The sequence below is a fragment of the Populus nigra genome, chromosome 7 (assembly GCF_951802175.1).
Source record: "Populus nigra chromosome 7, ddPopNigr1.1, whole genome shotgun sequence".
Lineage (NCBI taxonomy): Eukaryota > Viridiplantae > Streptophyta > Magnoliopsida > Malpighiales > Salicaceae > Populus > Populus nigra.
Genome location: NC_084858.1, coordinates 583,386 through 596,105, shown reverse-complemented (window position 1 = coordinate 596,105; position 12,720 = coordinate 583,386). Strand labels below are relative to the sequence as shown.

General features: G+C 36.3%; 1 protein-coding gene across 1 annotated transcript; it reads right to left on the bottom strand.

Moving 5' to 3' along the window:
* Nucleotides 1–2,182: 2,182 nt before the first annotated feature.
* Nucleotides 2,183–12,659, bottom strand: LOC133699348 (uncharacterized; the record flags this gene model as incomplete). The annotated part of the gene is made up of 14 exons (XM_062122585.1): nucleotides 2,183–2,711; nucleotides 3,859–4,009; nucleotides 4,867–4,959; nucleotides 5,065–5,427; nucleotides 5,568–5,642; nucleotides 7,019–7,142; nucleotides 7,251–7,393; nucleotides 9,093–9,200; nucleotides 9,679–9,723; nucleotides 10,003–10,128; nucleotides 10,208–10,342; nucleotides 10,635–10,910; nucleotides 11,844–12,059; nucleotides 12,597–12,659. Coding segments are annotated over 14 exons (2,187 nt in total), but the record flags the coding sequence as incomplete, so codon positions are not given.
* Nucleotides 12,660–12,720: the final 61 nt, after the last annotated feature.

Here is a 12,720-nt window from a genome sequence, read left to right as displayed (position 1 = left end):
TCATATGTAAATGAAATAGCAGATGATGATTGGTGGTCGATATTTATTATATTCTTAACTTTATAATAAGCAGCTTGAGTAATTTGCAATCAAAAAACCTTCAAATGCAAATTAGAAATTAAACTACATATAACATTTGGGATTTGAAGCCAACGATCGAGCAGGCGCGCGACCACCAAAATATATTTGCATTTTGATCACACATGCAGTGTGTCTCCATAAATTGTTGACATTCTTGTCTTTCTACGGCAACAACAACAAAAGAAAAAAAAGGACAGCCATTACAGCAGCGGGTAGGTTGTGGTGGCATGCAGTGCTCCTTCCCCATGGCTGATGCAAACTCCACCCATGTCTTCGTGGGTAATCACTCTCAACAGACTGCAATAAAAGCTCTTCAACTAATCATACAAAGCACATGAAACCAAAGCCACTAGTCATTATTGGTTTCCAATGCAGTCATCCTTTTCCCCTTTTCTTTACACTTTCCTTTTTGTCTCTTCTATTCTTTTTTCTTTGGTTATGATGCAGCAGAGCTTGGAGGATTGAGTTGTCACATACTACCTCGCCATCGGACCATGTGACATAATAGCTTTCAGACTTTTTTTACCTCCTTGTGTGAGAATATTAACATCCTGATTAGGGTTTCCCCAGCTCGATCTTCTGGGTTTGCCGTCTTCCTAATTTTTTTTTGCCCCTTTCACTCTTGAGTAATCAAGTTTCTGTGTGGAAAGGCAAGGTTGAAGCGAGTAAGAAGAACCCATTGAGAGAAGTTTTGGGTTCTGGTAGTGCTGTAGGAGTATACCACCGTAGCTTGATCAGTACGCAAATTGAGAAGTCCATGCATGTTTATGGGCGGTAATGGCTTTTCAGCACTGTATTTCTCAGAGAAGTTATGAGGGTTAGCTGCTGTAGGTGAAAGATTCTGACACCATCTGGGATCCCAATTATTTACGTGGTCAGGATCCACCCCCACACTCACCTAAAAGGGCTTTGCGTTGGTGTTTGTTTTGGCATTGAAAATGAAAAGTTGTCACCAGCAGTCTGCGTTTGCTGAAGCCATGGCCAACAATGGGGCCTGTACAACAATTATAGAGAGAGTCTAGAGAAGAGGAATATATTTCCATCTCATTACATATGTTGGTTTCGCCTATTTGGGCATGAACAGCTCGTACAGTTGCTTCTCTTTTTGAGAAATGGTTTCTGTTCCTGTTACCTTACACCTGATTCAGTTCAGATTTGATTCAGCATGGCATAGGTCAATTGGAAGGTTATGTGCTTCTATGGAATATATAGAAACAACGGTTTTTTCTTCCATATAACCATTTCCACAATCATAAAACCCGGTTCAGACAACATAACATCGTTTTCAAAATAAAACCCGATCCGAACCCAGCAGACTGGGTAAGTGAGCATGTCAGACCTGGTTTTATAACTTTAACCATAACTCAGGTGAGTTTTATTTAACTAAATTACGTAAACAGATGCTTTTCTCCGTAACAAAAAAATAAAGAGGCAAGCAGTCACAGCAATAATTTAAGAATAACTTCTGGTCTCTTATCCATAGGAAGTTGCCCCACTCATGGCTAGCCTGTTCCGGGGCTAAATTATCCATGAGATTACATGTGAATTTTGAGCCCATGATGAAGCTGACTCTATTGAACGAATACCTTTGTTGCCTGTTTGATAATACAGGAAACAAAATCATACCGGACCCAGCTCCAGTTTTAACTGAAAATATGGTCACTGGGGATGGCAGAATTAGGGCAACGTGGCGGGTAGGGTTGCGACTTGAAAATACACTAAAATCACAATGCATGAGCCTAAGAAGATGATCTCATCCAAATCATTGGCTAAAAGCAAGATCTTCAGCCCATGCCTGTTTTAGCATGAAACAGTGCTCTCTTGTGCCCCGCAATTGTTCTGCAGGATTTTCATCAGCAAATATTACATGAACTTCTAAGACAGTGATATATATAGGAGAACACCATGTTTGGTCATGAAAAACTATCGTACTTTTGGCAGGTTCTGCTTTCTTCAAAAGACAGGTCTACATAGGAGGCCTTCGTTTATGCTTCAGCTTGGCCAGACAATTTTGAAGTATTCCTTGAGCCTCTACTCTATTCAAATGATACATTTTAATCACTACGAACAGTAAACATGAAACAGCTCTAACACCAATCCCAAAACGAAAACCGTGATCATTATCTGATATATATCAAATCAGTTGCACCCAACATGCATATCCCCAGCAAGTCGATGCTATATACCAGAATGACTAGTTTAGCAAACTCGGAAGATTTGTTTCCTCAAGTGGCTAGTTAGTACAGTTACTTCATCCTAAAACAAGTACTAAATTCTTGCCAGTGTAATGCCAAAAACATTTGAAGAGACAACTTCCTCATGACCAAGAACTTTTAGCAAGGGTCTGTGGAGGGTCATACCTCATTCTTTAATGAACATTTTTCTGAACTCATCATTCGACTTTGGTTTCTCATCTCCTTCTTCCACTGTTTTCGACTTGTTTGCAGACAAGCCAAGTGTCCTAACATTTCTTGGCACTGCGAATATGTTCTTCCCCTTGAACTGGATGTTGTCATCTGACTTGAGAGTAGCAGTCTTAGGAGCCTCCTGTGATCCTGATGCATTGTGTGTATCGACATACTCTTTGGATGCAGATTCCCAATTGTGCCTTCTTCGGTCACTAGCAAAAGCTGCAGATTAAGTTCATACGTTATTGTTCAAAGCAAACAAATAATCAAAGTAAAAGAATCAACATCAGAAAATGGAATGTGCACTTGCACGCATGTAGGCACGAGTAGTGGAGGTCATTACTATCCCACTCAAGAGACACAGGGAGCGGAGCAATTATTATTCAACTGATGTGACTTCAATCTTTTTAAGTGACTCTTGAGCAGAAGGCTAGTGGCTGATCCCTATAACTTTTTTCTAGGGTCTTCTATGCATGTTTAAGGGGCCTATTTCTGATGTGACAGATTTAGAAATTTAGAAAAGGAAGGATGCTGCCACACTCTCTCCCTGTTTGCCCTCTTTTCCCCTTTGGATCTCTCTTTTGTTCCATCCATTCTTTCTATTACCAAAGAAGCTCTTCTTTCCAGTTTCTTCTCTACCATTTCCAGGCATCTCTCCATTTTAATTGGTTGTACTTCAAGGCTATCTGTGGCTGGACTGTCACACAGTTCTTATACCAGGTAGTAGTCAGATTTCACACAGAGATGCCAACATGTTCTATTCTTTACCAAACTTTGGTTTCATAGAACTCCTACACTAGCAATTATAGTCCGTGTCAAACTCAGAATGCTTATGTTTATATCTCAACTTCCTTGATCAGGCTGATTCTAAGGTTGCATGAAATTATAATTTTTTTAAAAACATGTGGTTTAATTTGAGCTTCAATATTAATAAAGCTTGCTCTTTAGACTATTCCAAGGTTGTAATGTTGGGCTGGATTTAAATAAATACCATTTGACAGTCGCTTTAAGCAATATGCAAATCTATAAATATTTGCTTGTTTTTTATAGTTTAATTTTGGTTCAATATTTATAAAGATTACTCTTTATAGTTTATACTATTCCAAGTTTGTAATGTTGAAAAGGATACAACACCATTTGACAGTTTGCTTTGAGCATATGCAATTTATACATAATTGCTTATTGTTGCAGGTTGCCAGTTTATAACCCTAAGTTCTCCAGTATAATCTAATAACCTTAGGACAGCATGACCTTGAGTATAAAGTTTTCAGTAACTTCAGAAACTAACTACAGAACTCCCTCTAAGCTTAATAACTTGCTGTAGTGGATATGCACCCAAAGAGAGTAATAGATGTTATGCAAAACGTACCTTGTTCCCTGGGAACTCTACGATCATCTCTTCGGTTCTGTTTGGGATCTGACCGGGCAATGCTCAGCCTCTTCCCAAATAACAGCTGTTTGTTCTTTGTTATAGCTGCAGCAAGGTGTTCGTCGTCCACAAAATCCACATAAGCCAGTCCCTTCACAAAGTCAACATAGGATATTGAGCATCCAAAAGCAATTGTCAATAAAATGATGCAAAATATACCATCATGACTATCACATGATGACTTTTCACTAAACCTTCTGCTTCATGCATATGATCTACTACATATTCTTTGTGCCTGATGTATGGAGCATTTCCAGTGTATGGAATACCTAAATTCTGGAATTTTTTTAAAAAAGAAAGAAAACAAAAGAATCCTCTTTTCCTAGCTAAACAGTATAGAAATATGCCTAGATGAAAGTTTGGCTAAGTTCAAAAATGAAAAAAAAAACATAGGTATTTCCACCAACTGGCAATCACATGATAAGGCACATGTTAACATCAACTGATTCAGATTTTCAGCCTGTGATCTGTAGTGCCTAACCAGACTTGTGCCTTCCACAAAATTCACCATGAGACCACTGAATGTTCCAATAAGAGAATTGATAAGCTATGTGAAAGCAAAAAGGAGAACAATAAAACCTTTCAAAAGCTTGAAAAGAATGTAATGCCATTAACAGTAGGTTGCTATGAGAAACAAAGTTGATCTCCTTGTATTAGGCCACATTCTAGGGTGCACTTTTTTTCTATTTTTCTATAGTTCAATTGAACAAGAAGCGCAGACAATCCAAGTCTTAACTAAGATCTTTGATATGGAACATTCAAATGAATTACCAAAGTGCACTTTCCATAACAGCTGAAGTTGCCAGTATCTTATATATCTCTGAAAGCACATAAAGGAAGTCCAGGGGAAAGGGAAAAGCAGAAATGACAAGGGGGAAAGATGTATGCCTCCTTTGCTTGCTTGCTTGTGTGTGTGTGTGTGTGTGTGTTAGAGAGAGAGAGAGAGACCCTTGATTTTCCAGTATTTCTATCATGCAAAATTCTAATAGAGGCCACCCCTCCAACATCACTGAAGAATTTCCGTATATCTTCAGAATTTGCCTGCAAAAGTTGTCAACATTGAAATTATAAGTTCCCATCCCCACATGTCAAAAACAAAATAAGGTCCTCCTTATTCAGGGCACTGGTAGGAGGTAGTTTACTTGCCTTGAAATGGATATTAGAGATAAACACAGTGCACTGGTCTGTATAGCCTTTTGTTCTTACAACGTCAGAACCTTTCATTTGTTTTTCATCAGGGGCGCTGTCTGTCTTTTCAAGATCAATTTTGGCCTCCCGGGCCTCATTTACTTCATATTTCTGCAACTGATCTTTATCCTCATACCCCTTCTTTTGAGTTTGGGCTGTTTGTTTTTGCCGCTTTGCTGGAGACTCTTTGCCAGTAGCTGTTGAGCCACCCTTTCTCTTTTCACGAGCAATTTTCTTCCCAGATACCTCACTCTGATCTGTTGATGCTTTTGTTTCCTGTTGTATCCTATACAACTTCAGCTCTTCTAGACGAGGAGTAACCTGAGAAAGGAGAGAGGCAAAAAATTTATCTTGTAAAAAACTGTTAAACAAACATGCTTCCAGGCAAGAGATGCAAGTTAAGATGCATCAAGTTACATAGGGCACAACATTTCATCATATATATCAAAAGAAATGTGTACCTTCTGTATAGCATGGTCAAAAGCTTCTAGTGTACCAAACTCCTCTTCAAATCGCAACCAAGAATGGCAAATGTCCTGAATGATTCTGTTAATTAGGAAAGGAAAGTATCATCTAATCCAAAATGCAGTATACAGATATTGAGCAAAACATCACAAGTCAGAGATCCAAAACAACATTGTCAACCAACAGAATATGAATATCCTAGGTGCCACCATGTTAGATTTACAATAAAACATAGCTAATTGAAAAATGTTAAGCAACACAATTGGTCTTATCTTTTATGCCTTAAATTGTGTGTGCAAGGCTTAACATTTTCACACTCGCATGCAGAGTTTCAATACAAGGTCCTTTGGCCTATACTACAAAGTAAGCCCTTGAAAATGATACTCCTTGTTTCAAACCCAAAATCACAACACTTCTCACAAAAGGGTTCCATATGGCTAACAGGCAATTTCTTTCGGAGTGCTGACTCAAGAAATATACGTATCAGCATCATTTTTAAGTGATTAGAATTTGTAACTTTTCAAGAAATGCTATTGCCTAATGCAATTCTTTATTAAGGAGCATGGCATTAACAACAAATGTAATAAGATTTTAGGAAAACAGAGAAAATGACAATCAGATACAACCGCGTGCAGCACTTCCATTTAAATTTATAATATAACTCACTGCAGTTAAACCTTAACAACCACTTCCTTATGAGGAGACCATGATTTATTTCCCTTCAGAATATTATACAGCATAATTAGTCTTACCAGAATTTCATTATTTGTACTTTTCAACCAGCAAGCAATTATCCAATTCCATGATTCCATTTCACAGATGATGGCAAATAGATAGGCTAATGTTTGGATACAATATGAGCTAAAACCATCTAGCCTTCTCTTGATTTGATGAAGCCAAGAAAGAAATTAGTGGTTTCTTTTTCATGGTTTCAACGCATCAACGATAGATTTTGGTTTGCTGGATCTTTTATATGGCATTTAGTGGCTGGTAAGGCAAGACATGCAATGTTTTATTGGTAGGCCTAGTTAAACTAGGGTTAATTTAATTGTCAATTTATGTCTTCTTTCATCAAAATTCAAGGGTATATTGCCTAATTGTCAAGTCTAGATTCTCCTAGGAAACGAGTTAGCTGAAGGTCTGAGTACTCTTATATATTTTCCAACATGGAATCTTAATCTCTTCCAGATGAAGAAAAGTCAAACAGATTTCACTAAGAGTATGAATCATTTTTTATTTCAGCATTAACTTTGCTTGTGATTGCATTCTGCTCCTCCATGTGCAATGGAGAAAAGATAATACAATAGGCTTCATTGTTTCTATGAATTGCATCTTCACTGTTGTTTAGAAAATAAACAAGCAAACTATTAATGCTAACGAATATGTATGTTTACAAAACAAAAAAAATATTACAGCACAAAAGAAAATGAAGAAAAAACCAATATACCTCTGAACCTGTTCCAGGAAATCTTTTGCTAAAGCATCGCTTGTATATGGACCTAGCTTCACTTATGTGACCCGATTCAGTTTCCATTGCTATAAAACCCTGCCAAGCTTCCAACGTTGAGCCACTGGAAAAGGAATTAAGAAGCATTACATTAAATTAAAGAATATGGAAGACAACTAGTACTAAATAAAACAACTTTGGTAAAACTAGATGAATAGAATATATGGTCTGCCTGATCTTAAGCAAGCTCTCCCAAACTCGGCGAGCTGCAACTAAGTCTTTTCCCAAATTCATCTCTAGACGAGCCCAGTAGGCATACAGACGCAGCAAACCATCTGTGTTCTTCAGGTGTGGTGACAGGTAATCTGAGGCATGCTGGATGGAAAATAATTCAGTATTAGGATTAAAATTGAATGAATGCAACTATATAACTACTTGCTCCAAAATGTATAAAGAATACAAAATATAGAGAATTTATCACCACCACACGCATTATCTACTTATACACAAATCATCCCAGAATGTACTGTTAAAAATTAGAATAAAGATCAAATCTTGAAGCATCAAAATCAATCTTTTTTTATGGTTTGGAGGGAGGCAGATTAAACTTGGGCATGCTAACAGTCAGGACCTCAGGCTTGAGTCGTCTACTATTTGACCAATGCCTCAAGAGCTAAAACAATCCTAAGTAATTGACTTGAGAGTGCTATGGAAGCTCATATAAGCACCGCCTGCATCTTTGATTCTGGAAACAACAGTGGATACCCTCCAAGAAAAAAGCAGGCGTGCTAAGAAAAACAATGAACAGGTCAAGCAATCTTATGATGGTTAGGGGTAGGGAGATTGAACGTGGGCATGCTAACACCCAGGACCTCAGGCTTGATTGTTCTACTATTTGACCAATGCCTCAACAGCTAAACCAATTCAAATCAACTGTCTTAAGAGAATCTTACTGAAGTTCATATAAGCAACACTTGGATATCTAATTCTTGTAAGAACAATATGTACCTACCATCCACAGAAAATGCATTGAAACTAGGCGTGTAAAAAAAAACAATGAACGGAGAAATTGAACCAGTGCTAGTAAAAATAAAAAACTGAACCAAGAAAAGAAAAATAAAAAAGGTTAAAAACTGGTTAGTTCCATTCTTTACTCTAATTTCTACTTCTTGGTAGGTTACAAAAACCAAATTGGTAGCCCCGAAAACCATATGTTAATCCAAAAAAATAATAATTTATTAATTTTTAAAAGCATATTTTAATTTCTGGGCTTTATTTATGTTAACTGAAAAAGTTTATCCTCAAAAAGTGATGCAAGCTTTCTTTACTCACTCTGAAATGATTCACATATATTTTATTTTTGAATGTTAAGTCCATGTTGTATTAAATTAATGGTTAGGATTCAAGCATGAAATGAATTATGATTCACGTATATTTAATTTACAAATCATTAAGTCCATGTGGTATTATATTAAGGGTTATGATTTGAGAGAAAAATGAATTCAAATCCCCTTCATGTGTATACAGTGAGCTTACAGAAGTTGCCTAGCTTAAAAAGAAAAGGAAAGCATACACAAACAGCTCAATAGCATCAATACCTAGCTCGCTAGTATAAGGAACAGAGAGAAGTCTCTTTTCAGATCAAGTTACAGGATGATGCTTAGACCCCACTACATCCAACCGTAATGCAGCCACAGACAATTCAAGGTAACAATTGATTCAACCCTCACTCATAAGTTGACATATTCTTGGTGAGTCAAAACATTTCTCCAATGTCTTACTGATGTAGCAGACCAAGGTAAGAATATGAATAGCACAAATATGTAGCTCGGACAAATATATAGAATAAAAAAGACACTGATGCAATCTTTAAATTCTGCACCTAATAAAAAAAATTTACAAGTTATTTTCGGTAAGGTGGGTTAGAAGCTTGGAGAATAGTTTATACATTAGGCTAGGTTATGATTTTTTAAAAGTTATAACTTTCCTTGTATTTGTAACATACTAAGCAATTCTATAAAAAGGAAAAGAAAAAGAGGAGTAAAAGCATAATAAACGACACGTTTATACAAACCTGAAAAGTTTCTCTTATTAATGAATAATCCAAGACACCATTCACTTCACCACCACATTCGATCCTCCTCCTCAAACCATGTACTCGTGTTAGAAACAAATCCAAGTACTGAAACAAATAAAAGTCACTTAATAAACAAAGAAAACCGATGCAAACAGGAAACAATGACGCTAAGACGTTAAAAAAAGAGGAATTAGATCAACTTGTCATTTTATTTTTTCCCCAGTCTGCAATATATTCTTACAAGTCTAATTATTCCAAATTTGTCCCATGATATAAAGCTATTCTCCAATCTATCATTTTATCAAATATTCTCATCAAAACTAACTTAACTGCCGTCACATGAGAAATTCAAATTTCACTCCATTTATTATATAAAAAATGAAAAAAGTTAAAAAAAAAATAGTAAATCAAGTTGAGTTTGTATTTCTCATGTTAGGGCATTTTTTAGGTTTGCATGAAAATATTTAACAGAAGTATAGATTGGAGAATAACCTACAATAAAAGGACAAATTGGGAGCAACTAGACTTGTAGGGATAGATTGGAAACCACGCCCACATTATGAGGAGCTTTTCATAAATGTACCTCTTCAATTGTTGAAAAAGTGCATTGCAGGGACTTTTCAAAAACCTGAAATCATGGAAGAAATCAAATGAGTAACTTAAAGAACATATTTTAATACTGCAGATTTATAATATGCACAGAAAAGAATCAACAGGCAACAAATTGTTAGAATTTTATTGTCATTAGATACAGATGGAAAGAGAAATCATCTGTCATGTGAAGCTAAAGGGATTGGGGGAGACAAATGATTTGGCTGGCAACACTTGTACTAAAAACACAAAGCATCAAAATGAATTCCATTCAAAAAGTATATGGTTAGAACTAAGGGTGATAAGAAAAGCATACAGAAGATATCTCCTTTTCAGGAGCACGGCCACGTTCCAAGGAAAGCATATACTGAACCCAAAGCTCTCCTATCCAGGGACAATTTTTTGTTGCCCTGGAATAAACATCCCTCAGAACATTTCCTACCTGGAAAAGGGACAGTGTGTAAATAATCTACAGAATTGGAAGATGGAAAAACTTGAGAATAGAGAAATTCAAGAACAACCTTCAAGGTCCTGTCCAGATAGCGAGTATAATCAAGCCATAGATCAATTGATATAGGAAAGTCAGCTATTGCACGCTCATATAAAACTTGAACCCGTGCTGGATCACCCACAGACTTTTCAAATTTGAAGTAGTTCTGCAAAACAATAAAAACATGAACTTCCTTTGGAAAATAAAAAATACCACAATAAAAACAGGGGACCTTAATAAATTAAGGCTCAAAGGAAAAGCAGGCAAAAAGGAAAAAATCTTGCTATAACCAGAATGACCAAATTGCAGTTAAAAGTAAATGAACTTCAAATTGAAGGAATAATGCAAGAAATATTTTGGACAAAAAATGAAGCAAAAGGAAAAGTACAAGTAGGATGTCCCCAATGAGCTATTAATTATCAAAAGCTCTATTAAATTATAACAGTTGTCCTACATACCATGAAATTTTGAATTTTTTCTGTATCAGATATATTCTGCATAGAAATCTGTTCTTCATGCTGAGCACGAACATTATAAGCTTCCATGGCCTTTTGGTATGCTGAGGCAAGATGAGAAGATATACCATCAACTTCACTAGATCTGGCATCAAGATCAATCCCTTGTTCCACCTCCCAAGCCTTGTACGCAAGGAGTGTTGACCTCAAGTTAACAAGTGGAACAGATAATTGGCGGTGGAAAATATTTCGAATGCGTTGGACCTGTAATTCCTTTGCCTACAAACAAGAATTTGAACTCTTAAATGTATGTTAGAAGACTCATAAGGCTAATTACTTAACATAAGATACCACTAATTCCATAAAACTAACTTGAAAAATGTCTCTCTGTAAACCTGCTTCAGGGGATATAAAGCAAATTTAGAAACTTGAGAATTTGGATTTATTTAGAATTCATCTGTTGGCAGCATCTGGACTTAGAAATTGTATCTGCTGGGTCCAAGGTAAAGGCTCTTTCATGCTATGAGGCAACATGAGTTAAGCATTAACACTATCATCGGGTTGAAAATACATCAGCTATATCAACTATCAAGTTCCATCAATTAATTCCAATCTTTGCAGTTTTCTTGTGATCTCATGCAGACCTGTACCATGTTCTTGACTAGGTCTTCAGAGCTCCAATAAGATAGAGGAATATTGTGTTGAAGTGGTTGATTCAAACAAGGTGAGGAGCAAGAAGACATATCAACGAACTCTTTTCACAAGCAATTCTTATCAGGCTTGGTCATATTTATCAAGTTAGCCGCAAGAATAGCTTCTCAGGTCATGTTGCAGTAGAAAATAGAGGTTCAAAGGGTTTACTCAAAAATCTTGACGGGGATTAATTTGCTCAGGCGGGTTAAGACATGCCTAATCAGCACCTTTTTTTTCTTCTTTTTTCCCAAGCATCACAGTTGTTTAGAGAAGTTAATTAAAAAAAAAAACTACGATGCACAATTCCAAGCTCCAAGATGAATGGTGTCCAACTTAAACACAAAACATCTATGCTCTTAGACTAAGCAAACAGAAAGGACATATAATGAATTATACAAAAGAGAAAAAAAAGATCCAGCGAATACAAATGAAAATTTTGGCAGCTAAGGATATGGGCACTTTAGATATCACATGCAAGCAAAACAAACTGGAAACTGGATATAGACAGTTAATTCCAACCTTAATGTCATTCTCATCAATGGTGTGCAGTACCGCCTGTTCAAATTCCCTGTACAATTCCCAAATTTTGTTTCCTTCAGCAACATGCAAACCAGCAGCAGTAAGAGCACGCTCAAAGAGATTCCGGGCCTTTGAAATGCCATCAGGAGAACATTCTCGCACTGAAGGATCATGTTCTTGTATGTAATTCAAATAGTCACACCAAAGAGAAACAGACTGCATTGAAAAATGGTACAGTCAACTAACTCAACTTTTGAAGCAACGAGCTTCAGAACACATGCCATTAGTTAATATGTAAAGACAATCACACAACGAATTAAAACCATGAAACCATCAGCTTCAATTTTCTTAAATTAATAATACTGGAATTTATTTTTATATTTTCTTCTTTTAGCTGAGAAAGCCACACAAAAATGACATAAGTTGAATAAACGCAAGGTCTATTTTATCTTATAAAAGCTTGCCAATGAAAATAAGCAGGGATATCCAAACAAATCATAGATAATTCTATAAAACTAAATTATCTGCAAACAACACAACAACATAATTGTCCTGATTCCTGAGAGCATAGCATTCCTTTTTTTCAAAATTTAACTATTATCCTATGTGTTTCTTCCATTATCAAACAATAGTCGTTCTATGAATGCACACTATATATAGTAGTAGAGCATCAGAGCACCAAAAGTCCTGAAAACATTTAAAAAAGAAAATGACACCCTAAAGTATAAATAAAAGAGTCTAACAAGAACACACCAGATAATCAAACACTCCACGGTCATAAATCTTCTCAACCCCCGCGAAACCCTCTGGCCTGAAAAAAATAAATCAATCAATGAATCAACTCAGCAACCACCAGCAACAATCAATAAAGCATAAC